This window comes from Alosa sapidissima, chromosome 10, assembly GCF_018492685.1.
Source record: "Alosa sapidissima isolate fAloSap1 chromosome 10, fAloSap1.pri, whole genome shotgun sequence".
NCBI classification, from domain to species: domain Eukaryota; kingdom Metazoa; phylum Chordata; class Actinopteri; order Clupeiformes; family Clupeidae; genus Alosa; species Alosa sapidissima.
This window is the reverse complement of record NC_055966.1, coordinates 30,139,707-30,166,656: the sequence shown is the minus strand read 5'-3', so window position 1 is coordinate 30,166,656 and position 26,950 is coordinate 30,139,707. Positions and strand designations below refer to the sequence as shown.

General features: G+C 43.3%; 2 protein-coding genes across 3 annotated transcripts; both read right to left on the bottom strand.

Moving 5' to 3' along the window:
• Positions 1-1,587: 1,587 nt before the first annotated feature.
• On the bottom strand, positions 1,588-10,285 carry LOC121720372 (double-strand-break repair protein rad21 homolog A-like). Of its 2 annotated transcripts, none has more exons than XM_042106412.1 (14): positions 10,160-10,285; positions 8,700-8,892; positions 8,309-8,438; positions 8,025-8,124; positions 7,689-7,795; positions 7,355-7,543; positions 6,615-6,737; positions 6,121-6,252; positions 5,504-5,727; positions 4,703-4,859; positions 4,154-4,299; positions 3,468-3,638; positions 2,992-3,075; positions 1,588-2,619 (listed from the first exon to the last, which is right to left on the bottom strand). In XM_042106412.1, the coding sequence occupies exons 2-14, from the start codon at positions 8,841-8,843 to the stop codon at positions 2,428-2,430; spliced, it is 1,899 nt and encodes a 632-aa protein (XP_041962346.1). In that variant the 5' UTR covers positions 8,844-8,892; positions 10,160-10,285; the 3' UTR covers positions 1,588-2,427. The 2 variants fall into 2 exon arrangements, with proteins under 2 accessions (XP_041962346.1, XP_041962347.1); XM_042106413.1 differs by lacking the exon at positions 10,160-10,285 and adding an exon at positions 9,590-9,750.
• A 3,170-nt stretch (positions 10,286-13,455) lies between these two features.
• On the bottom strand, positions 13,456-25,346 carry LOC121720379 (exostosin-1a). The gene is made up of 9 exons (XM_042106428.1): positions 25,018-25,346; positions 23,530-23,649; positions 22,111-22,243; positions 20,342-20,460; positions 19,319-19,414; positions 18,979-19,068; positions 18,626-18,786; positions 17,986-18,157; positions 13,456-16,990 (listed from the first exon to the last, which is right to left on the bottom strand). The coding sequence occupies exons 1-9, from the start codon at positions 25,105-25,107 to the stop codon at positions 16,805-16,807; spliced, it is 1,167 nt and encodes a 388-aa protein (XP_041962362.1). The 5' UTR covers positions 25,108-25,346; the 3' UTR covers positions 13,456-16,804.
• Positions 25,347-26,950: the final 1,604 nt, after the last annotated feature.

Sequence of the window (26,950 nt, the reverse complement as noted above, 5' to 3'; positions counted from 1 at the left end):
GTTTTCCCTGCATTACATATGTATGTCATTAATTAGCTTAACACTAGGCTTAATTGTATCATATTGTGTGTAATGCAGGTTTTGCTTTTCCCTACAAAAAGGCAAAAAATGTTGGTGGTGGCACTTCTGGTTTTACCAGGGTGGGGTTCAACTCCCCATGGCATTACCTTGTGTTGGTAGAAAAGTATTTGGCCAATTGGGTCACTAATTGGCTAATTATTATGTATTTTTTTGGAAATTATAATGTACTGTAGGCAACTTTATGTACCATTTACTGAATTACCTGGTAAACTGCCTTAGTGTTATTTTAGGCGTAGTGTCTTTTGCTATATTTAACTACTGTTAACCGTTTTGTACTTTCAGTGCTGTATGACGTTACTGTGACTTGACCCTCAGATTTTGAATATAATGCATGTGTCTTCTAGCTGTTCACTGTTCCTGAAGGATGCACCGCAGGATGAGAGCTACGACTCCAGTGCCTGAGTTAGGTCATCATCATTGACCAAGCATCTGCATAAGATGACCACAAATTCGTTATTACTGAAGTTGTGTGGATTAACAAAAGTATTGATTTTATACCACTGACATGGGGTTAAAACATCAGCTTAATTAATACATGTGCATGTTTTGTACTGTCTCTTCTGTTTTTAAACTACTCTACATTTCAGTGCTGTACGACGTTACTGTGACTTGACCCTCAGATTTTGAATATAATGCATGTGTCTTCCAGCTGTTCACTGTTCATTGGGGTTAAAACATTAGCTTTATTAATAAATGTGCATTCTAAATTGCGGCATTGTATCATTAATTCTTCAGTATTTATGTGTAGCCTAAATAGGCCTAAACAAACAACTGATTGTTGATAAGGAAACAATGAAACTACTCATGCAATAGAATTACACATTCTTAAACCTATTAAATATTTATTGCAAATTAAATGAAGAACAATAAAATAAAATTTAAACAAAACATTTACCACATTTGTTTCGCTTATTTTTTATTGTTAGGCATTTGATTTCTGGTCTTGTGTCCTGTAAACAGTAAAGCATATTAAATGGATATAAAGCAAATCAAATGGACCGATATTCTGTATGTAATTAGTGTCTGCACGGACCCGTTTGGGTGTTGCACCTAGTGAATCAGTACGTTATGAAGAATTACGTGCAGACACTCAGGATAGCGACAGGTTCAAAATTCTCCATTTCATCTGACAAGTCAATCGAACTTGAGCAATTATACACGGGTTTGCGTACCTACAAAGACCGAATCTGCTAAAAAAACAGGTCTAGAACACGTTGTGTATTACGCGACTTTTATTTAGCAAATTCTGCTCAACCGGAAGTCTTATTTTCGCTGAACAATCGCTAATTTCGCTAGAATAACGGAACCTTACACGAGAGAGGGGGAGGAAACGGAGTCGCGAGAGGTTCCTGTATTTAGGTCCGTCAGCCTACTGGTTCCGGGTAGAAAAAAATACGCGGCTGCCAGCTGTTCTTACTATGGTTCAGAGGCTACAAAAAAGTCTGAAGAACATTGGGGTGTGTGCACAGCTTTCATTTGACTAAACGTTTAAAAAAGGCCAAAAAGTTACATTTAAACTACGTTTTATTGTGAAAGACTACAAACAACAAGTTCAGCCATTTTTTACAAATATTCATCGAGAAAATAAACTTCTCTCATAAAATAATTTTAGCATTCATGAAAGAAGACTTATGAAATAATACAAAGATCTGTGTTTTAACAGTAGGTTTCCAAACGTTATAAACTAGGACAAAACTTTTGAAAACAAAATGGGCAGACAGTAAAAAAGTAACAAATGTCAGATCTGGCAATCCACATCCCAACAGACAAGTGAATCTCACCAATTTTAATCCAGTATCCTCTTCCAATGTAGCAAGGCGAAATCAGTCAACATTTAAGAATCTAGAGCTTTGCAGTAGTCAGAAAATTTTTGTCTTGGGTACAAACTCTTAAAACTATTTTATTGGACTCCATGACATTTTTTGCTGTACATTTAATGACAAAACAGGAAATGGTCCTAGTGCTTAGAGATTTAAGAGGAGGAACAACATAACACCCCAGCCCATCCCACCCCACCCCTCCAACAAAGATAAAAAACTTTAGCATGGTTGACTATGGTAAGTAACTGAACCAACTTTAACTGGTTAGCAAATGAATTAGAAAACACTATCGTCTAGTCCCAGTGGTAGACAGGTTTGGACCACAGTAGCCTGATTTCAAACATGCATTGTTGCCGTCACACACTTGCTCCTGGCTTTACAATAAAAACAACGGCATGATGATGATCTTTTGAAGGTAAAAACATCCCAAAACCCCAACCCCCACCCCCATCCACACATGAGCGTAATAACAATAATATACGTAAAAAAAAAAGAAAAACAAAGTAAAAAAAAAAAAAGAATCTGTCTATACAATATGGAATCTGGCCCCAGGCGTGGCGATGATGTCGCTGTATGGCTCGGCCTGAGTCAGATCCACAGCCTGCTGCTTCTTCAGCACGAGGAAACTGTAGAACTTGGCGGCAGCCTGCTTCTTGTTGTTGTTCTTGCACAGGTCCAGGAGACTAATGGAGGTCTGTCCAGTCTTGGCTACGACCCTCTGAAGACACAACAAGAATGCAAGTTTTATCTTTTAGTCATATCAAAAGTACTAATTTCTCTCAAAAAGGACTTACATACATTATATATGTTCAGTTTCTGCTCATTTCATAAAGCAGACTGATTTTATATTTGTTATTATACCTACAAATCCACAATTGCCATTTTAGGCACGCAAACTTTTACTGAGGCAATACTAAACAGAAGAAATTTCTTTTGAATCAGACACCATGCAAAAAATTGATAGGTAGACATCTGTATGTGGCATGTTAGCAGAGGGTCATGGGTGGGTGGGTGGGGGGGTGTCCCAGAAGTAGGTCAGAGTGCTGGTGACCCAAACTCAGTGCCACCCAACCCAGCTCAAGTGTCTCACCTGCAGACCATGCAACATCTGCTGGGTCCTCTTGTTCCAGCGTCTCTCTTCCTGATCCTGGTCTCCGCTCTGGATTTCTTCCTCCTGTTGCACGCAAAGGAGAGTAAACAAAAACAAAAACAAAGGTGAGCCCATGTGGTGGAGTCAAGAGTCTCTAAGTATTTAAACGTAGTCTCTGCATTTATCCCACTCCGTGAATTAGTGAAACACTCGGCACACAGTGAACACACAGTGAGGTGAAGCACACACTGACAGAACAAAATAATTAAAAAACACATAAGTTAGGAAAGAGTCATGCACTGTCTACCATAGCATTAAAATCAATACAACGCAGCTTTGGCCGGAAACAGAAAAATGGATTTCTGAATACTGAATACTGAGTGTCATGGTGAAGCCTATGTTCGGCTCAGGAATAAAGGTGGACACACTGGGGAACAGCCTCTTTGTGAGGGTTCCTAACGGTGGCCTGGCCTCACCTCCTCCTCCTCGCTGTCGTCCTTCCTCTCCTTGTTCTTCTCCTCCTCCATGTTGAGCTCGCGCACCAGCATGCTCTCCGCTGTCTGCTCCAGCGGCAGGGACACCTGGGGCAGGTCGGTCTGGCTCACCGACAGCACCGACTGGTCTGGGGGCAGGTCCACAGGGCCCATCTGCAGAGAGAGAAAAACAACCGCAAGGAGGGACTTGAGAAACGCTGCAGGGATTGGACGGAAGCACGAACGCAGGCTATTTATTTTTATTTTTTAATTTATTTTAGTATTATATGTTTTGGGCTTTTTATGCCTTTAATTAGATAGGATAGTGGAGATTGACAGGAAGTGAGTGGGAGAGAGTCGGGGTGGGACCCGGAAAGGACCACCGGGCGGGAATCGAACCCGGGTCGCCGGTGTACTGTGCAGGTGCCCCAGCCAGTTGCGCCACTGCTGGGGCCGAATGCAGGCTATTTGAATGACCTGGGAGTGTGCGCAATCTACTGAAGTCTCATTTAAGCTCATTGCTAAATACTGATATGGACTGTGCTCTGTATTTTCGTCTGTATTTTGCTCATTTTCTGTAAACCTATGGATACCAACAAAGGGAGCATAAATCTTTAGCCAAAGGACCACTAAATGACTCAAAATAAACAAGCAACATAAAACTGCGCTGGCATGCACTGCGGACTCACGGGCAGGGACGTCTCCAGGTCATTTGACTTGCGCTTAAGACCGCGCTGCCGGGAGGGTGGGGGCATGAGGGTCTCGTCCAGGGTGGTCCTGCTGCCCTCGATGGAGGAGGTCTGCAGCATACTGGGCTCCTCCATGATGGTCTGGTCTGGAGGGGGAAGAGAGAGGAAATCAGAAAAAAACATAACGGTGGCGGCTTCTGACAAACAAGGGTCATGTCTTGCTACTGCCATTACAAACGTGCTACTGCTGGACAAGAGGATTCAGGGCAACTGCAGTATCTCTGCTACAACTGGGGTTTTGAAGTGTCCTTTGTTGTGTTTGCTACAACTGGGGTTTTGAAGTATCCTTTGTTGTGTTTGCACATGTAATCATAATGTCCCGATTTCGAAACCTGGGACATCATATTCCATATATGATCAAAACTGGGACTCGGACATCTCATAAATGGAATACTGGTGTACAAGTAAGCACAATCAGTATCTACCACGGACAAGCCTCATCATGAACATCACTTCACATGGATCTGAACTGTATGGCAGGGAGCTCACCGATGACTGTGCCAGTGTGGGACATGAGGTCATCTACGCGGGGCACCTCTGGGTTCTCCAGCTCCTTGAGGAACTCGTCCAGGTTGTCGGCCTCGCCACCCTTCCTCCTCTTCCTCAGCTCATCCGGCACCAGAGGAGTCAGGCAGCGCGTGAACATCTGCCGAAAATCACAACAGCGTCAGCCCTCAGGGGATTTAATTCAAACGCTGATAAACACATCCTCAAAACTGTTAGTTAGTAGATAAATCCTGTGTTGGATCATCAGATACTTTTCCAGCTCTGCTTATTTCACACTTACAGCAACAAGAAAACAAGCAACAACAACAAAAAAAAAAAAAAAACAGGATGCAGGGCTTAAAGCAATGAAAATGTCTGTTATCAGACATTGAGGAAGTCATATATACTGTAGTCTCATTGCCTATTTCCAAATCATAAACATACTGGCTCACGCCTGAACTCGGGCACAGTGCCTGAACAGGTTAAGCCCTGAGGATGTCATCTGACATACAAAACCAGTATGTTAGCAATTGTTTTTGTGTGCAGATCTCAGAGCCTTGGGCTGCCTACAGAGACACGTTTTTTTGACGGCCTGATTATGGGGCGGGCAGCTAGCGGATCATTAGGAAAGATTAGATTAATGTGATAATTTATGTTTTGGCCTTTTTTGGGCCTGCAATCGCAGATACAACCTTTAATTAATCAAATTTTGGTAGCAGCTATTCCAAACTACATCCGAGTCCACGCACTCCACATCAACTGCCTGCATGCCTCCACCCACCCACCCATTCCATGCTTCCTCACCTTCAGCAGCTTGCCGTTCCAGAGGGGCTGGGCGGGGAGGGAGAAGAGCTTCTCCACTCCTCCAGTCTCCTTCCACATCATCAGCTTTTTGGTGGGGGGCGCCAAGTCCAGCGTGGTGACGATGTCGGAGTAGTCGCTCAGCTGGGCGCGGATGGTCTTGCTGTCCAGCTCTTTCAGGCTGTCTACGATCAGCTTCCTCTTCCTCTTGGCCTTGGTCTCCTTGACTGTTGATCCACAACAATAAAAAAAAAAAAAATATCTTGTTAGTACACAGTGATTTGAGTTGGAGCACAAGTGTTCATTAATGCCGCACACCCTGGAGTAGCTCAGCATCAATCATTAAAGCAAAGCAATGACGACACAATGAACATCAAAAAGCCTGTTGACGGTGATGCAGTCTCTCTAAATAAAGAAGCTTATTTGGTTATACGTGTCCACCAAGACTTCTAGGATCTCCAATGCAAATCTAGTGATCATTTAGTACCTTTATGTTTTTGGTCTTAAATAAATCATATTTTATGATAAAAATCACATAAATTTTGTTTCACAACTTAAACTTTGTTGTTGTGTCCCTTTTCATGTAGGGGTGTGGAACGAGAAGCACTCCAACGTCTCACCAGTGATGTCGATGGGCTCCAGAGCGAAGGCCTCCTCCTCGTTGTGGACCAGAGTGGTCTGCTCTGTGTGGTCGGCCATGGTGGGCAAGGGCTCTGCTGGCCCAGAGTCTGGGCTGTCGGGACCGCCAGCGGCTGCACAAAAAACAAAAAAATCAGTATACGTGAGGAACACAGCTAGACAAACACATCGGACAAGTGTTTAGGTTTCTGTCTGTACATTTTCACATGCCCTACAGAAGTATCATGACAAGGTGAGAAAAATCATTAATGCAATAGCCAAGATATATGGTTCCAAGAGAGTCATCAGATACTATCAATAGCAACGCTAACACTATTTGTGATGGCAGACTGCAGTATACATCATTATAAAAAAATATGAATTATTGTGACCTAGCAAAATATGACAGCATGGTGAAGGATCATTAACGTTGCCTAACTGAAAAGAATGAGAGGATGAACTATGAGGGCATCAAAAACGAACTGGGGAAACTTACGGGAGAAGTTGTCAAAGTCATCCTCATCATCTGCAGGACCCTGAGGCAATGGAACCGGATCTGTGACCGTGGGTGGCTCATCAAAAATACCTCCACCATCCTCATTACTGAGAAGCTTATCCACTGGGGGGGTGTAATAACATTGTGATTAGAATAGCCATCGAAGTAGGATACTAAAATGTGTTTCAGAAGACACAGGCCTTTCACTGACAAACTACTACAGCAGTACAACCAACAGGTCCATCAACGACGTAGTGTTTAAAACAGAAAGATTTCTCCATCGATTATATCATCAGTAGGACTGCAAAATTAACGCAATCGCAATTTAAACCAATGCAGTTATCTATATCACAATGGCTACAATTAATTGTGCACTGTTAATCTTATCACAATTATGATTTTGATATTCAGGTCTTCCTCCCTGTGTGACAGACAGTGAAGCTCCCCAAATCAGGAGTGGTGTGCTTCTCATGCACTAGGCATGCTCACTAGCCAGAAGTAGCACAATGTGAAAAATCATATAACAATCGCAATGACTGTCCAACTGTTGATCTGTGCTTGCCAATTTGGGTGATGTGACCATAACTTTTTGTAGACACAGATGGCGTCAAGAACGTGGTTAATGCCAAACATCATTCTGCTTTACACAGAAGAAAACACCAAATAGGCTAATAATACATTCCAGTGTATTTCATCCAGCACCATCACTGTACAGGAACAAAAAGTACATCTCTACGTACTTAAGATTCCTCCATCACTGTTGTCCAAGTTGTTGTCCCCAAAGTCATCATAGTCAAGCTGAGACTTCTCAGGCAGGTTGGTCGTCCCAGGCTCAGACTCCAGGAGCAGGTTTGAGTTGGCGGCGGTGATATCCACCTCAAACGCACTCTCCTCGCGCATCATCTCCCGATCATCCATGCCAAAGTCACCTGATGTCCAACAGAGGCAGACCACACTAATTCAGTCAAATATTCAATGAACGTAGTGGACAACCGTAAAACGACACTTACAATTGCATAGTGCTTTATCTAGGCACCCAAAAGAGCACAGCACAGTATTGTGTGCCAACTTTACCAAAGTCGTTCTCCTGCAGCAGTGTGATGTTGCCCACTTCCTCCCTCATGGTGATCTCCTCTACGCGACTCTGGTTGAGAGTGAACTGCTGAGCTACATCAATGTCACTGTGGAGAAGATCCATAGCAGCAGAAAGAGAATTAGCAACGCCGCACACACAAATTCACAGCATTAACGAAAAATACACATTTTATGTGGGCTGTGTACACATTATTAACACATTCAAGGCAGATTTTGAAAAAGGCCACACACAAACACACATAGCAGGCTAGATGTAGAAATCACCCAAACAGACACCGTCTGCTAATGGCAGTAAATCAAAGACTAACTACTCACTCCAGATCAGGCAGTGGCTGATCAAAATCATGGAACTCTTCGGGCAGGGTGATGGCATTGTAAGCAGCCTCCCTGTTGTCCTCGGGAAGATCCACCACACCTAAGTGACAAACAAAACAAAATATTAGGTTACGCATCAAGTTACCTAAGAGACATCAAAAGAAAATAAGACACAGGGGCCATAAGACCAGTATTTTTTTTATGTTAATGGAAGGTTCCATCACTTCCCCAAAATCCACTTCTGAATGCCTACTTCCTGCTACTTTCATCGGGTGGTACTGTACCTGGGCGAAAGGCCATCTTGATCTTGATGAAAGCTTCATTACAATCAGCCAGGAGATATTTGGCTTTCCTGTGGTAGATCCTGACCACACCCAGCAGCAAGTGACCGGAGGTACGCAGAGCCATCTTCACCTAAACCAGCAGAGCAGTGGAGTAGAAGCAGAGGGACAGGGGAGGTGACCACATGATGGGGATGGAAGACGACAAAAAAATGGGCAAATATGATAGTGGACAGACCTTAAGGGACTAACTTCTCAGTCAAGAAAATAAACCACAAAATACCAATGCAGACCCAAAGTTTGTGGATGCTGTAAGGCCACAGTCATCTAAATACAGGAAAACAAAACAGCCACAATATGGAAAGAACCAAACAAGACAGAGGCCCAGGTTTACCTTAGGCGAGATGATGCTCTCCACACTACTCTCCAGGTTACACTCAAAGACGTGGGCTTTGGTCAGCTTCTTGTCCCAGTGAGCCGCCAGCCAAATTTTGGCTAGCGGCCCACGTTTACTGAGGACGAAGTGGGCGTAAAACATTGCCCCCGGTGGTTTTTACAGCGGCAGGATTGACTTCGCCAACGGGGGGCTGGAATGAATGACAATCTGATTACAATTCAAATAATAACCAAGGTTAGATTACATCATATCCTAGTACTCGAAACCAAGCACAAGATCCCCCGTGCAGGTTCAAAACGTGCTCCAACCTGGCCGTTACTGGACAGCTGGACAAAAATATGGGGGGCATGACAAAATCACGCAGGGCACGCAGTAGCTTCACTTGAGATCGACTAATCAGATTTCATGGTTCTGACTGAAAGCACTTGATGAAGCGAACAACCTTATGATGGGAATCCTATTAATGTAATACACACATGCATATAACCAAACTAAAGGCAATTCCATCTCCTAATAATGTCGCCATGAATCGAATTGACGGCTAACGTTAATATTAGCTTGCTAGCTTGCTTACAGTGCTTTCTTTGCCTATTTGAAAACGTTTTACTGGCCTAGTCCTGCCTTTACATATCATTGACACGAAAATTAATTAATTAATTATGCAATACATTCAATACAGATTACCTCCCATTCTTGATCACAATCCTTGGAACATTTACTGGATTGATAGCTAACGTTAGCCAAAGCTAACTAACGTTACGTCCTACCCATTTCTATGATCCAACGTAAAGTTGAAGGCTTGCGTCTCTGCTTAACGTTCAGTCGTTAGCTTCCTGGCTAACTACGACGTCGCTAACTAGCATTGTAAGGCTAACTTTAGAACTTACGTTAATCATATGTCCAGGAGTTCGGATGCAGGTTGTGTTCAACACGCTTTAGTTGTTAATTCAATTCTTGGGTAGAAAACATCACATGCACCTAAAAAAATCGAGCACTCCATTATGCAAAAAAGCGCGCAACAGGTCTGTCGGCCTGTATCTTAGCTTATTAGCAAGCTAACACTACTGTCGAGAGATTCCCAGCACACTGGCAAGCTAGCACAAAGCACAGGAACTATTTTCTGGAAATATGTTCAGATTGGTGTATCCCTACATCGCAGAGTCATATTTGTTTTAACATCTAGACTAATAATACCTTGATCCACTGCGTAATTTACACCGCAAACTCGTGACTACGGAAGCCGATTCTTTGGCTAGTTATAGTTAGCCACATGACGCGCTATCGACGCTTGCGAGAACGAACATCCTAGCTAGCTGCTTTTGCATCTGTCCGGTTCGCTAACCATGTTGCATAGCTATAGAAAACATTTTTAACGCATATCACCTGAAACTGCCCTCAGCAACATCAATTCTTAATATCCAAATGTTTTGTTGTCATTTTAACTATATTGCACTCACCAATTTCACCCTTTTTCTCGAAAACTGAAGTCACTTGTATTTTCCCTCCACTGGCTTATTCATTACAACAAGCAAGATGGCGCCAGCTTTCGTCCTTTAAAATCTGCGGGATGTTTACAGTCAAAATTTTAGGGGGTGGGAGGAGCTATTTTCAGCTGGCTGACTGACACAAAGGGACGTGAGTGTACTTGGTATTGATTGATGGCAGAGGGCGATATTGTTTTAATAACGGGTCATTCACAGCAAATGTAAAATGCATGCTGTATTTTATCCGTTAGCATGAGGAAGGTCTGTATTGTAGGGTATGTGTTATCTTTTCTCTTGCGCATGACAATTATTTCAAGGAGTAACATTGAATGTAAAGTGTAAGTCTGCCTTTTCTGAACAGACTGGCAGGCTAAAACGGTGGCATGGGCCTAGGTGGCAACCTTATTTTTTATATATATATATAACAGATTTGTTAGAGTAGCAATACGTTATAGCAACTTTTAGCAAATTCATAGCAACTTTTCATCTCAGTTTGTAGAGGCTTGAATCTACCTGTTATCCTACTGTCATTGTGTTGATAGAATCTAAGGACTCATCCAGTGTTGCTGAAACAAGTAATGTTTATTTAAGCAGATACATTTCACAGTAGACTGAAATGGAAATTCCCTCAACATATCCTGGCACTGTCAACAGGCATGTGTTGCACAATCTGCTATACACTTCCTTTTCGTCCCTCCTTCTTCTACCAATTTCTTCTTCGACTACACTTTGACTAGTACTGAAAACATCCTCTGGTAGTAGTAGTTATCAATGTAGTATTGATTGTTACCTAAGCTTTCCTCTGCATTGTAGCTTCAATGTTATTCCTCATGTCTTTTGCACAATCTGTGTGAACTGAAGCTGGATTGATTTCTTTGAATCAAGTCAAGTCAAGAAGCTATCAAAGTCACCTTAGGTGTGAAAAGGGCATGTATTTGTCAGTTAGAGCATTATTTTTATTATGCGGCCTATAAATTACAGGGGTATGATGTGTAGGGCCAATTGAAGAAATCACCTGCTGATCGTCAAATTTGTCTAACTGCTCACCTTTTGCTCATAAATCATATATCCAAGAACCATAGTCCTGGCTCAGAAAACACAGACAAGCACACAGTCTGCATGAGGGGAGGTGTGTGTGTGTGTATTGGACTGCCTATAGGCCTATGTCCATATGCCTATAACATTTGCAATTCAATACTCCACTGTAGTAGCTTTAGAATCACTCCATTGTAATAGCTTTACAATTGCCATGTGACAGAGAGAGACAGAGAGACAGTAAAAGTGTCGGGTAGTCTGGCAGATACTGATACCAGTCAAAACCCCTTTTGGCCCTAGAGTCAGGATCAGTAGCAAAAGCCAAAGCAGTTATACATCCCAGATTGTCCGCCTCTTGGACAGCAATCAGATTAAAGAGCGCCCCACACTCTCTTTTCACACAAATGGAAATGTCAGTGTGCATTCCGTATAGCCTTGTTTGACCTTGCCGTTTCTTCCACAGCCATCTAACTACAAGCTGAGAGGGGATCCCAGGAGATGGGGGAAATGATTATCAAAGTTAAGTTCACGGCTGAGACAGCTTTACGAGACGGGGGCCATCACCCTATCCATTCATACTCATTTCACTCAGACCTAAATTAAAAATGTCGGGGGTGGGGTGTGGGAAGATTGAAACATCTGAGGGGAATAAAACACCTCTGAGGCTGCACACGTCACATAGAGCAGATTTTCAGACAGACACCACATGGCACTGCCAGATCTGACTGTGATTAGCGAATATTCCGGGGAGGGTTGAGGGGACACTGAGATAAGTTGAGTTTTTGTTGTGCCATGACATAGATAGATAGATAGATAGATAGATAGATTAGATAGATAGATTAGATAGATAGATACTTTATTGATCCCCAAGGGGAAATTCAAGGTCTCAGTAGCATACAGACATCACACACACATTCATGGAAAGCAGGGCACATGAATGAATAAATTTATTTTCTAGTTATGTGGCATATGTAATATGTGATACCATATGTGTGTTGGGAAACTGAGACTCAGAGCTAGTACTGTATAATGTGTCTTGTGTCAGTATCAGACAGTTCAACAGCCACGTCTAGCAAGGGATATCCACAGCTTATCTGTTCTAATGTTTGAAAATAAATCCGCTTTTCCTCCAAGTTCAACAAAGCAAAATTGTGCACACAAATGACTAATAATATGTTAATGTCCCTTATCTGGAGCTGTTTAATTACTTGGCCTGTGGTGATATCTCACGGAGAGATATCTCTCCTCAACAAAACACTTCAGCGGTTACGCTCCTTCAGAAAAGTGCAGCCCATCTCCTGATCCATCCGAGCCATAGCTTTGCCATAGCCTGTGAATCTAACACAGCCATGGCTGCTGGCAACAGTCTCTTTTTTTTCCCATGCTGTTATTTAAGCATGTCTAAACTGAGATTTGTCCAAGCAGCAGCTGATTTACAAGGGATTTTGGTGGCCATGGACAGGCAGAGGTATTATTTGGTTCTGGCCCTGCAGGGCAAGTGCCAACTCTTCATATCATAGCATTATGCAAAGTAGGGCAGACTGCTCAGACTCTGAGCAGACTTGTATGGTATGCTCAAGGCAAAGCACCTACGGTATAAAATATCTAATTGAAACAAAGACAGTGATGGATTGAATACCAGATGTCATCATTTTGCATATCAAGATAGCCCATGACCAACTTCTTTTATGTGCATGATGGATGTTAGTAGGCTTATAATGCCCCCACTTCATATCACAGAAGTACATACTTCCATGATGTTGCTGTACATTACTCCACTATACTCACTCATTCATGAAGTGTATATTTTTTTATCTAATTAAACTATTTATGGGAGTATAAATTGCAGTCTGTCTTATCTCACGACTTAAAACATCACATTTGTCATTTGTCTGCTTAACAGGGTGGTAAAATCCAGGCAGCATAGTGCAGTTCTTATCAATTCAAACCTTGAAGATCAAAGCAAACCCAATGCCTTTTTATTAATTATATCAGTGCACCTGGTTCTCAGATGATGAAGGCTTCAGAGCCTGCAGAGTTCTGTTCATACAGTCAGTAATGTGAGTGTGAGCTTGTGGATGCTTTTCCATATTCACTCTGGATATTCAACTTGAATATCAACTCCGGAGGTAATTATTCAACATTGAGATGCTTGGCTAGAAAATGCATGGGCAGAGTATTGCAATGAAATATATAAAATAAGGCCATAACTTTTAAAAAGCAACACACAGGTGTAACAAATATTTGTTTATTTATTTTATAAAATCAGTCTTTTAAAAAATTGAATATTTTCTATTATTGTTTTAAACTCTGTAAAATAAATGACTGAAATGACAAGAATCTCAGGATTGGGAAGATAATGGCAAGATGTTGGGGGGGGTGGGGGGGGACAGATGGTCTGATGAACACAAAGCATATCTCACAAAAGTATGATGACAAAAACATAGAAAGCCGCTGAGAAGTATTCCTACGTCAAGAGCAGGAATGTCAGTCAAAATATTCCAGTGTTAGACGAGGTAAACTAAAAACCACTTATGTGTCACTGGACATGTAATGGAAAAATACATATCTGACAAGTATTCCAGTCTGCAAATCCATAAGAATGAAACAGTTTTTCTTTGTGTTGAAGGCAAAGAGAGAAAATAATAAAAATCACAGAAGTGTCTTTCATCAAAGGCACATTCAAATCACTTTCAGGAATACAGCAGGGCACAGGCCAAGAGCGCATCTACTCCACTGACCACCACAGTTTCATGAATCAAACCTGTGCTTAGTGAAGAATCAAACCCATAGTGAAGATACACATGCAAAAGGACCTCAGAATACCCCCGGAACAAGGTCAGAGGAATAGAAATAAGAGCTGTACTAAAAAGTTGTCGTTTTTTTGTCTCCTTGTTCCTGGAGCCATGTTTGTTCACGGATCATTTCTTCTGGACACGTGCCCATTATGCCAAGAGCAATACTAGAAGGTTAGAGGAGTGAAATGTCTACCATTTTCTCCTCTGCCCCAACTAAACACCTCACACACACACAGGAAAATTACAACACTTTCTTCCATGCTATTGCTTAGCTTTAGTCAGTGGGTCATTGAGGGGCAGCAGGGAATGATTTAAACAGCCCTGGCCATCAGCAACTCATTAAACCATAAAGCAATGTTGTGGCTTTTTTGTGCATCACTTTCAACTGGAAATGTGATATAAGGGGAAGGGGTAATGGAACTAGTAAAGCAAAAAAATTAAGTAAAAAAAAAAATTAGCCATTGGCACAATATGTCAACAATAAGGGCAGCATAATTTATGGTGAGTCATGGGACATCCAAAAGCACTTAAAAAGTCTAGCCACTGCTGTTTGGTTGGCTAGCCAGCTAGCTATCAAAATTAGCCACAGGTATGAATGTTCTTGACCTGTTTCAAGAGGTGATGACTCACCCGTGTGCCATTTAACATATTCCCCGCCCCCCGCAAGCCAGGCAACAAGTGATACAATTACAAGATGTAATGTTACAACAATTTACAACAATTCCCCTTGGGAAAAAAATAACAAAAAGTTTCAGTAATATACATCTATGCTTTTGCAAAAATAAATATAGCTACAAGTTTATATATCTATTTATAGTTATATACACACACACACGCGCGCACACACACACAAAATGGTGGAAATTGTTTTTTTTTTTTTTAATTGACATTTGTTCGGTAAACGTTTTCGAGGGGGGTGGGGGTTGAGACTATTAACCATGTCTGGACGTACTTTGTTCTTTTCTACTGTGTGTGTCATAAAGGCATGACACAGTCATAAATAAAGTGACCAAAGGACAACTAAACTCAACACTGAGTAGATACAAGAAAGAAAAAAAAAAAAGAAATCACAAATCACAAAATGCTGTAACAATCTGAAACATTGGAAGGGAGAATTGGGGTTTTGTGGGTTTAACAATGCAGGCAGACCATGGCAAACCGTATTATAGAGGGGACCTTTCTTTTTGCTCATATTAATGGATGAGTGTACATATTCCTATGGATGGCATTGCATGATAAGGCGCTGTGCTGGTCAATATTTAAGATCGGGTGCCTTAAGAAACAGGCCTCAGTAGAATCAATTAATTATGCATGTGATGCAAATGCCTATCTTCTTTCTAAGAAATTAACAGTAAATTGTACTGTATTGGCATTGAGATGTTCAATACAATAAACAACCTTGCTTATTGAATCCTGAATTTAGATACCAATGCCCAAACCTGCACTCTTCCCCCCCTTTTAGTACAGACAGAAAAAGAGTGGGATTTATAAGGATTATTGATGCTGGTGCTTTTTTGTCAGTTTTGCAGGAACATCTACTTTTGAGACTTGTAGGGATTACCACAACTAGAGCAAACAGCCTAAAGTCTGTCTGATGCGATATTTCACTAAAGCATGGGTAGTGTTATCAATTGCAATTTGGTTGGTGGGGGAGGGGGGGGGGGGGGGGGGGGGGGGCAAAACAAGAAGAAAAAAAAAAACATTAGTCAGTCTATGTCAAGTATGATGTTTATGTTCGATCATGACAGGATGTATAAACTTGAGACTTGGGGGATCTGGGAGGGTGCAACTAATACACTTAAGCAGCATGGATGATGGGCTCTTTTTTTGTGTCCTCTGTTGTCCTTCCCGCACTGACCCCATCTAGTCTCCAAGAACCACTATGTGTGAAAACATCAGGCACGGTGCAATGGTCATCCTCAAAGATCTTCATGAAGAACACCACAATATAGTTAAAAAAAGAAAAACAATAATATAAAAAAGTTAAAATCTCTCAACAGTAACAGTTCTGATTTCTGCATAGAAGACTCAGGAGAGGTGGTTTCAGGTACAGAGAGGGGCCAGACTGTTGAGAACTATGCTCTGTGGAGTGAAATGCATTCTGATCATCAGCCTTCCAATTCAACAAATTTTGCCGTTCTCCGTGTTGTTCCTCGCCACTGCCTGGGTTGTCATAGTCACCGTCGTCATTGGCGATAGATTTGTGGGGGTGGAAGACAGACAACAGTTCTGTTTTCCTTGCGCTGCACCAGCAGACAGGAGAAAATGACTTTTGTAACGCACCAGTGCGGAGAAACAAAAAAACACGTAATACACCTCAACAAATACAAACATTATTATTTGCATACTGATAAAGACTACCTCCTAGGCATTCCGCATGGTTTGGCTCAACATCAACACCTCTCCTATTTGATCCATCAAGTTAGATAGCAATAATTTAATGGATAACCGAGACACTTCTGTATACATAACACTCTGATGGGTGAGACACTGCTTGCCTTTTCCAGCAAAAAAATAAAACAAAACAAAAAAGTTTGCCCTAACCTGCCTGGCCAGCCACTCTTTGGGAACCTCTTTAAAAAAGGCACACCGAATCCAAAGAGAGTCCCTCTCACTAACCCTTTTTAGTGTGCAGCAGAGTGTGTGTGAGCGGTTTCACTCAAAACCCCCCCTCCCCTCCCTTCGAACACTGATGGGGGGGAGGGGGGGGGGTCAGGGGCTGGCCATCGTCTGTCCCACCCCTAGCAGACCCAAATCGGGCTAGCAGGGACTTGGAGCACTAGAGCTAGAGTCGCTCGATGTCCTTGTACTTCTTGCGCAGTATGGACACCTGGTCCTTGAACAGAACGGGGTCCAGTCTCATCTGGGAGTGCACCAGGGGCATGCTGCCAAACCAGCTGGCAAATTTGTTCATGCAGGTCTGCCGCTGGGCAAAATGGTCAGGGTCCGCCCAGCGAGATGTCCTGGAGGTCTGCAGGGGGACACACAGAGAGATGGGGGGGGGGGTGTCACATGAGATAACTGAGATAACACACACACACACACATTTATTATTAGAAGATACAGGATTGTTAGGCAGAGAGGGTGTTTGAATAACAAAAATAACCACAGGGTGGCTATTAGAATGGTTTACTTATTTTACTTTGTTTGATCACGCAAGCAGTAGACGAGTAAATCTACAAGGAGTAAAGCAACTGGCTTTGAGACCCTGAGTCGACGGGAGGAAAGCAGTCTGCCGGCAGCAAGGTTTCCGTCCAACATAAACATTTAATAATATTAATAATATCTCCAGCAGGGAACGGAAGCTGGCACATCTGCTGAATCCATTGGAAAACATAAGAAAGGAAAACAATGCTGAGAACTTCTGGCGCAAAGTCTTGTGTCCTGTTCGTGTTGGATTGGACACAGAGATCAACTCCGCTCCAAACTACACACTAGACTGTGTCTCGAGAGATTAAGGACAGATTAACTCAAACAAATCAATTTCATCCAGCAGGCAAAAGATAAAAACTGCAGATCGGCACAAAGGAAGTGTACATTAAGCTCATAAAAAAAAAAAGAAAAAAAAAAATCTGATTCACAGATTTATGCGGAGTTCATCTCCCTGCCGAGGCTTATGCATTTTACCTGAGCTGTTATGAAAATGAAAGTCCATGACACCACTGCTGGCTAAAGACCGTTCAAAATGACTCAATTTGCTGAACAGTTCCAGGGAGCTGGCTCTATGGAAATGATTCTGAGGGCTTTTTTTTTTGCCATTTGTTAGATTTTGGATTAGAGCAGAACACCACGGGTAGGATTACATGCTCAAACTCAGACGCCCGCACAGACACCCGCCAGAGCGGGGAGAGACAGAAAAGCAGAACTGTTGAAGAGAGAGAGAGAGAGAGAGAGAGAGAGAGAGAGAGAGAGAGAGAGAGAGAGAAAGAAAGAAAGAAAGAGAAAGAAAGAGAGAGAGAGAGTCACCTGTCCCATCATCGTCTCCTTGTACTGCTTCTTCTGCGTGACTTTGATGGGGGGCATCCTGGTGACGGCCGACACCAGGAAGTTCATGAGGATGTCTTCACAGTTGGAGAGCTGGTCAACCATGCCTTTCAGGCTGCTTGGCAAGTAGCTGGTGTATAAGTAGTTGTAGTATCTGGTGAGAAGAGGAATACATGGTGAGGGGATGGAGTATAAGCCATACTAAGGTGACTGGTGAGTTTAGAGCAAAAACACTCATGAACACAGATTAAAATAGAATAAAAAAGTTAGGATCCCAAATAAAGAATACGAGAATGCTACACCAAGAGAGGGTACTCCAAATATAGGATCACTGACTAAAATATCACTGATCAGCCTCAGTCATTTCAGTCCATATTGTCCCAAGAATTAGTTGAAGTCTCAGTCACCTCTCTGAGCTTTATAAGTATATGTACTTACTTGATCCCGTGAGGGATTCGAACCAGCGATGCTACTGGCACAATTCCTCATGTGCTCGGCAGCGCAACGCCCTCTCAATAGTGCTAAGGAGGGGATTATTTATGGTTCTGCACATGTGCTCGGATATGTATGCAAGGTCAGGGAATAATAATGAATTATTTCTGTTGAGGTAACGTCCATATACCTGTGATAGAAGGCAGCTCCTGTCAGCACCATAGAGTAGTCATTGGTCCACTTGGAGGTGTAGCCCCAACGCTCTTTGTTCTGATCCCAAAAATGACTGCGAGCTGGATATCCCACAATCCTCTCTGGGAAACTCTGCCACACGGTGAAAGCAAAGTCCACCTGCACAAAACAAACAAAAAAACAAATGAATAAATAACTCCTAATATAACATGTATTATTCTACTGTCTAGCACTATTTTGGTTTTCCTTCAGATGAATCAGATTCACCATACACTATGTCTAAGCATCAAGTAAAATAAAAATTTTTTAAAATACTCTCTTGACTACTGTGTAATAATGATAATACCATACCTCTGTGGTCGATAAAACAGTATCTTCATCGAGACTCAGCACTGCGTCCGATATAATACTGTCATAGGGAAGGAAGCGACTGCTCATCATCTGGAAAAAAAAAAGTTTAAAAAAAATTAAAAAAATTACAACTTTTGCAACAATTGCAACTGGGAATTCTGAAATTAGCCTCTTCCAAGTCTTTCTTTCTCTCTGAAACCTTGCCAACACTGTGGGTAGCCCTGCCACCATCAGTCATGGCTGACGTTAAATAAAGCTAATTCTGTTCGGGGTCTTAATGATGTGCCAGAGCCCAGCAGGTATTTGCCCTGCGGGGAGTGGGAGGTGGAGGGCAACTCACCTTGCTCTCCCCCTCGATCACGATGACAGGGACGCCAGTGGCTGGCCAGCGGTGTTTAGCAGGCAGGGGCTTGTCACAGTTCCAGAGGACGATGATCTGTGGCCCATGTGTGGAGGAGGAACACACCAGAAGTAAGACATGGTCATGGTTATTTTGAAACAAACACAAATAAAAAGAATAAAGTGTTTAGTGTTTATAAAATTATTATTAATTGGAGACTGCCAACAAAATGGAAACACATTTGAAAAAAAAAAAAACATGTAAAAAAAACAGCTTATCTATCGTTAAGAACTGATTGTCTCAAAAACTAAAGCAGATTGTGGCCCACTGTCAATTAGGATTGTCTGAAATTCTGAGTCTGGCTTCGGATTAGCACTCCATGGCTAATCAATGTCAATTCAGTCTCCATATTCTAACTGCATTCCATTTTAATCCCAGCACAATCTCAGTACAGGTCAAGTGACTGGGATAAGGCAGAAAAATGTTGATTCCTCCCCGTTTCTAGTGTGTTTGGAGCAAGGTCATCCCAAAAAGATGCTTGATAGAAATCCATACCCCCAGGAACAAGCCTACTACAGTGACAGCAGCCATAACAGTAAGCCTCGACAGCTGGTTCAGATTCCCCTCCTGATAGATATTCCTATTGACTTTCTGCTTTATTTACCTCCACACAGATGAATTATGCACAGCGTTGAATTATTTTCCATTTCTATGATTTAAGCCGTTCTCATGAAAGCATAAGCTGATGTAATTGGCAGCATCTCTCATCACAGAGGGATAAGAGTCAATTTTCATCAGTTTGAGAACTGGGGAAGCCGTTTGACACCAACGCATTAAATAAAACACAAGACACTCACACACACACACACACACACACACACACACACACACACACACACACACACACACAGGCACAGCCTTGGCTTAATCCTGTGTTTGTGTTTAAGTGGAGACAAAGCACCCCTGAGGCGTCTGTCCACCACAGAGAGGACAATCTACGGGAGGTGGGGTCAGGGTGCGTACCTGGGCACAGTGCTGAGACTTGGCCACCGCCACCAGGAGCTTGAGGATGGGCTGGGACTGCGACACCAGCGGCGTGACGGCGTGGATGACTGCGGTGAACTTAGGAAGTGGTTTGATGCCTGTGGACCCAAATCAGAAAACAAAAACATATGAATAAAGGGGGGGGGGGAATTTTTTAAAAATTTCAAAAACAAAGTAAGTGCAAAATACATTGTCCTGTGCTAAACCATTCTGCATTATGAAAAAAATTGACAGGATGACAAGGCCTATTGTTTATGTCTTCCACGGGTTCCTGGTTTGGTTATTAGAAGTGGTGGCTGCATGTTGCCAAAGCCGTATTGAAATGAAGACGAAATAAAGAGGACGGATGAAAGGCCCTCCAACTACAAGGAGCAAGTAGAAGAACAGAAGAAAGGCAAAAAGAAAGAAAGAGGCACACAGAGGGACCCTTAGGACCCCACTTTGATACTAGCGCCTTTTTGAAAAATCAAGACCACGAGGCTCAAAGGCTTGAAAATTTGAGAGTACGCAGAGGACCGCCTGCAAACCCATTACGCCTTCAGACAATTACCTGCGTCTGATTTCAGCTTGTACCTTAATGGCTTTCATCCCTTTTGTGATCCGGCTGCAAGAAAGTCCAGCCACCTCTTTCAGTGGATAGTCAAGCTGGGAAAGTTTTTTTATTTTTAATAAACTACATTTTTATGCCACTCACAAAAACATAAGAGCTGCCATGGAAGTACTGTGACTCGAATTGTGTTGAATTTAATTGGAAGATTGGCCAGGAAAAAAAAATATACACAACAAAAAGTTCAGTTACCAGAGCAATGATGGAATAGCGCTTTAGCGTCAAGCTAAATTCATCAAACCAGATACACACACTCCCTCTCTCACACAGTGGTCACCTTTAATTGCAGTCTCTATGACACATAAATGAATGGATGAAAGCCTACCCTGAATAATTCACAGACGTGTCAATGTGAATTACGGCCGGCGTTTACCTTTGCCCACACACACCAACACCGAGGGAGACGAGTGTGAAATTAGACCGTTTTAACTAATATGAAGTCAAACCGCAGTTAACTGAACAGGACAGGTGGAGGGGTATTATTATAGCCTTCATGCTGATTCAGAGGACAAAGCTTTTGCATCCATAATGACTAGAGCAATGCTAAAGCCGTTCTGACCCGTCATTTTTACATTTAAATGAGCGGTTTTGTAATTGATCGACTTTCAGTAAACATCCAATGTCGGACATAAACATGAAATGTTCCATTTAAAGATGAAAACCAAAGGAGTAAAGATATAATGAATCATATATTTTATGGCGTTCAAATATGTGAGAAAGATCAGATATAGAAATGTGAACTCATAGTAAACAACCTACCGGCTACATATTAACCAGCCAGCTACAGCTAAAATGTTCCACCACTACATAATCTACTGTTTAATATCTACTACATAATCTACTGTTTAATATCTTTTAGTAGACCGACACAGCACTTTCGTATATTTAATCCCTGTTGTCCCTAGATCTCTGTACTGTAATGTCTACGATCATTGTAGAGGATGTATTACATCCCTGTAGTGGAGGACTTTTGCTCCCTGCAGTGGATAAATTAGACCTCCATCAGATATAGTAAATCCCCTCCATCAGATACATGAAATCCACGTATCGGATAAAGCAGATCTCTCTGTGGGATTGTACATCCCTGGGGTCATTTGATACGGAGTTGTGAGCGATGCGAGATGCGAGGAGGTCCACTCACCCAGGCTGGAGTAGAAGAAGGGGAAGTCGCCCAGGCTGGGGGAGTATTGGGGCAGAGTGAAGAGGCCTCCAGGCAGCCGGTTCCACATCAGGTTGCTCCTGGCCTCATGCTGAAGCACCCGGTCCTGGATGATCTGAGACGGAGGAACGAAGCCGTTACTCAGAGCCCACTCACACACAAACGCACGCACGATGATCATATTTCAAGGCCATCACTGATGTTCCAAAAAGTGAACTTTGTTGTTAATAAGTTCCTAAAGACATTGGAAAATACATAATAATCAATATAATAATAATAATATCGATAGAAACACTTAATCACAACAAAATCCATCATCCTCTGTCAAATTGAAAAATAATCTCTCACTAACAGCAAACATGACAGAAACTGCCAGCAACCATTTCAGGCCACTAATTGCTACTAATGGCAGATAACTATTCTTCACTGGATATTTTGCAAGCACACACACAGACACACACTCACTTCTCTGATTGATGGTGAAAATAACTTCTGCACTCTTAAAGACTAAACTTAGACCGGAGGCTGTGAAAAGACCAAAGCTAAACAGCTGTGGAGCACGCCAGCTATGCCAAAGGCACAGAAACCCAAACACAGCAAGCGAAATGAGCCTGGTCTCCAGGGACACCTGTTCCCGTTAGCAGACACTGATCCGAGGGCGTGAGACTGCCCATGGTATCCCCTTACCACCAGGCAGTCATCTTCCTAGGACTCCCGGCGAAAGCACTTCCTCTCGGGAGAGACGGGTGAAACGCGAGTCTGGGTTTTAAGGTGGTGGTGGTGGGGGTGGTGGTTGTGAGGGTGGGGTTGAAAGAGTGAGGGGGGGGGGGGGGGGGGGGGCAGTTATGGAACGCTGCTCTTTCAGGAATAACCCCCCTGACATGATTGGCTCTCCAGATGTAGGACCGGGCCTGGCGACAGCCGCGGCAGATGCTCACCCTTCTAACGTCCTCTTCTCCTGCTTTAACTTAAGGCCAGGGTGTGACTCAAATATGCCAGGGCAAAGCACGCAACCCACTGAGGGTGGTGGGGGTCTGGGAGGTGGAGGGATGGATGGGCAGGAGGCTGAGTGGGGGGCAGAAATATGGAGGTGGACTTGACTGAGTCGCATCTGTCCCTCCGGCCCTCTGCCATTACATTCACAGCACTGAGCCAGGGATGTGGCACGAAAATGCCAGAAAGAGCGCCTTTGCTTTGATCTCCAGGTGGAGCAGCAAGGCACGAACACCCTGTGCTGGGTTCACCAAGAGAGTAGGGTGGGGTGGGGGGGGTGTACTGTCCACTGTACCGTGTATTTGTGTGTGTGTGTGTGTGTGTGTGTGTGTGTGTGTGTGTGTGTGTGTGTGTGTATGTGTGTGTGTACAAGGCTGATTGATGGGGCTGATTTCCCCACTCACTCACCTCCAGAGTGGTGAGGACGATCTTCTCCACGGACGAGAAGTAGGCCTCCCAGAGGAACTGCGTTTGCTGGCGGAGCGCAAGGATCTTATCCTGATGGATGGAGCGCACCGTGGAGGGGATCTGCCCAGGGAGGAGAAGGGCGAGAGCCCGAGAGGATGAAGCATTACTCAAGCAATTAACCTCTGGACGCGTGGAACATTTCTGAAACTGAGCATTTACACGAGGCAGATCGAGAGAGGAAGAGGAGGGGGGGGGGGGGGGGAGGAAGAGGAGGGAGAGAAGAAAAGAAAAGAATATCCGACAGGGGACAGAATGAAAGAGTGAAAGGGGGATAAGCGTGTCGCTCAGAAGAGGAGGATAAAAAAAAGAAGTCAGAGATCATGTATGTGAGCACAAGAAAAACATACAGGCAGTGCACACTGAATTTTAAGTTAGCAGAAATAAAGGCTAAGCTCTCGTGGTGAAATGTTCTTCTTACCATCAGCAGTACTGTTCAACTGGCCAGTGCAATGCGGTTGCGTGAAGTGATTGTATTTTATGAGCATTTCACTGCCTCCAACTCATTACTATGCAGTAGGTTTAAAACTAGGACCGAACCTCATATGAAAATCAGCAGAAAGTCTGGAGGATCTAATGAAATTAGCATGAACTGGGAGATGGTCGGAGAGAGCCCTTCCATTAAAACCCCGTCAGCAGCTGACGCTCTGCCCTGCCCACTCCATCATTGTACTAATTACCTCCGCAGGGAGGAGTGTCCATGACATGCAGTTAGAGCAGTTATTCTACTCAAGGCAGCAGCTGTCAGTGGCATTAGACACTATGGTTGTCTTTAGCGTATACACAGTGAGAGCTAGATGACGGAATGCTTAGCATTAGCTCCTCCTGAGACCAATTTCCCTCGTGCCATTATCTGCTCGCATCAACGTCTTTTGAGACGTTTGCCATTCAGGCTTCTTAATGAGGAGGTGGAGAAGGACGCAGGCTGAACAGAAGACAGACAATCATTATAATGTAATGACCACCCCAAGCTACAGTATATGGGCTCTCTCGTCAGACCACAGCAGCTGAATGTGGCGTGCACAGCTGTAGCAGTTGTGTAGCGAAGACGAGATGCGAGATCGTCAGGCGGGGGGGGGGGGGGGGGGGGGGGGCTGAGGGAAAGATAGGGAATGGTGATGATATGGCAGGTAAGACACACAGGTGAGATTAGGTCACCTGGATTGGGGTGCAGAGAGAGAGAGAGAGAGAGAGAGAGAGAGAGAGAGAGAGAGAGAGAGAGCTAGAGTGAAACAGGAAAAAGAGAGCGTGAAAGAGAAATCGAGAGGGAAATAAAAAGTGAGGAAATGAAGGAGAGAAAGAACGCAAACACAGAGAGGGAGGGAGAGAGAGGGAGAGAGAGAGAGAGAGAGAGAAAGAGAGAGAGAGAGAGGGAGAGAGAGAGAGAGAGAGAAAGAGAGAGCACAGGAGACTGAAATAGGAGACACGCACCTGTAGTAGCAGCCTTTCGTCCCCGATAACGGCGGCAGTGCTCCAGTCAATGACCTCGGAGAAGGGCAGCTCCCAGCCGTTACTGAGCATAACCGGCACACAGGCAGCCTAGCACACACCACAGACAGGGACACATTAGCTCACCTCAGGCTCAGTCAGGTCTCTGTTCAACTCAACTTCAGGCATGGAGATCCCATCTATGCAAGGGTGAGGTACATGGTAAAGTGGACCGAGACAGCATGTCACAGGTCACAGCATGAATCCAAGACACACAATTTCTGAGGTATAACAGGGCCTGTAGAAATGTCTGATTGCCTCACTAGGCTATGTGCTTCCAGCGAAATGTAAACAAGTAAGTGACAAGTAAACGTCTAAGTAGTGACTCTCCTTCCTAGAAAACAAATGAAACTACTATATCTTGAAATTGTTTTGTACCAATTGACTGCCTACAGTTAGTACACCTTTAATTGAATCTCATAGGAGAAAACCAATAGTTTAAAGTTCCACTAAGTTAATATGTTTCTCATACAATGGATCCAAAACCAGTCAAGACAAGACCTCACAGGGAAGTCAGGCGCATGCTTTACACTGACCAATGTCATGGCTACAGAAAATGCTGCTGGTAAAAGTTTTGCCTTTACAATATTCTTCCTGTTATTGTTACTAACGGGAAGTTGTAGTGACTAAAGTTGGACCACAAACATGAGGCTCCATCAGTGTCCATTCAGTTTTTCCCAGAGAATTGAATTCTATTTGTGGTGGTTAGTTTGCATAATTGACTTGAATGCAACAGTTTAACAACAAATTGGCACAGCGTGGTTATGATGCTAACCAGATTTAAGCACAATTTAGTACAACCTGGAAAATCATTGTGTGGTGGTTAATGTTGATATTGTGGTGAGAAACACTGATCCATTACTCTAAACTGGCGCATGAAATACCAGCCTCTCCGCTAGATCTGCCCTTAGCAGATGCTTTCAACCATCTACACTAATGACTCCTAACGCAGCTGCAGCCAGCTCTTCAACCATCAACGCCGGAGAGCAGCTAGCAGCGAGACTACTCTGGCCCAGACCTGGCATTGATGTGGCCCTGATGTGGCCCTGATGTGGCCCAGATCCGGGCAGACCCCCCCGTCAGCTGCTCTGAGATACAGCCTGGCCATTAGACCGCCAAATCAATCTGCCATCTGTCCAACACTGACAGCGCCTCTTGAAAGATTATCAGATATGAAGACTCCATTGACTTGCATTACAAATGTGCTGCAGCCAAGTCCACATAAAAAAAAAATATTATGTCCATACGCGTATGGGTGGGATATTAAAATGCAGTTGTCAACAGAGAGCACAATTGTCTGAAATCCATCTGGCAGGACTGATGCAAAGGGGTGAAAAATGAAATGCATGCTCAGATTTATTAAAAGGTTTGTGGGTTTGAAACGGACGACAAGCCAGGCAAAAAATATCCATGCAGTTTTAAAAAAGACCATTCATGTCATTCGCCTTCATTAGATTGACATAATCCTCATTCCAGCCTGACGGATCATGGACACTCTTCCAAATGGACATTTCAAAATGTGAAATTGCCACCTGATATTACATGAGCAAATCTTTAGTGTGTTAGGACTTTAATGCAGTGTGAGTTCGAGAGTGTGCGTGTGTGTGTGTGTCTGTGTTGGACTGTGTGCATGTTTTTAACATGCCCCTTACGTTGTCTCTAATCTGGTAATCTGGGTGCCACTCTACCACAGCACCCCCCCACCCCCCACCCCACCGTGTTGTCCCACGCCAGTAATCCTTTCAGTGTCATTAACCCAAGCTCCAATCTGCTGAAATACAGCCTGGCAGAGCTAAGCTATGGCCCACACAATGCATTATCTGGAGACACACACACACACACACACACAGTGTTAAGCCACATAACCACACTACAT

Coding starts and splice junctions, on each gene's coding strand:
- LOC121720372 (XM_042106412.1), bottom strand. CDS start 8,843: ATGTTTTACGCCCACTTCGTCCTCAGTAAACGTGGGCCGCTAGCCAAA. Junction 7,544..7,688: donor GCTGCAGGAGAACGACTTTG/GTAAAGTTGGCA, acceptor GTTGGACATCAG/GTGACTTTGGCATGGATGAT. Junction 4,300..4,702: donor CCACACTGGCACAGTCATCG/GTGAGCTCCCTG, acceptor TTCCCCCTCCAG/ACCAGACCATCATGGAGGAG.
- LOC121720379 (XM_042106428.1), bottom strand. CDS start 25,107: ATGCTCAGTAACGGCTGGGAGCTGCCCTTCTCCGAGGTCATTGACTGG. Junction 23,650..25,017: donor ACGAAAGGCTGCTACTACAG/GTGCGTGTCTCC, acceptor CTCCCTGGGCAG/ATCCCCTCCACGGTGCGCTC. Junction 22,244..23,529: donor TCGTCCTCACCACTCTGGAG/GTGAGTGAGTGG, acceptor CCTCCGTCTCAG/ATCATCCAGGACCGGGTGCT.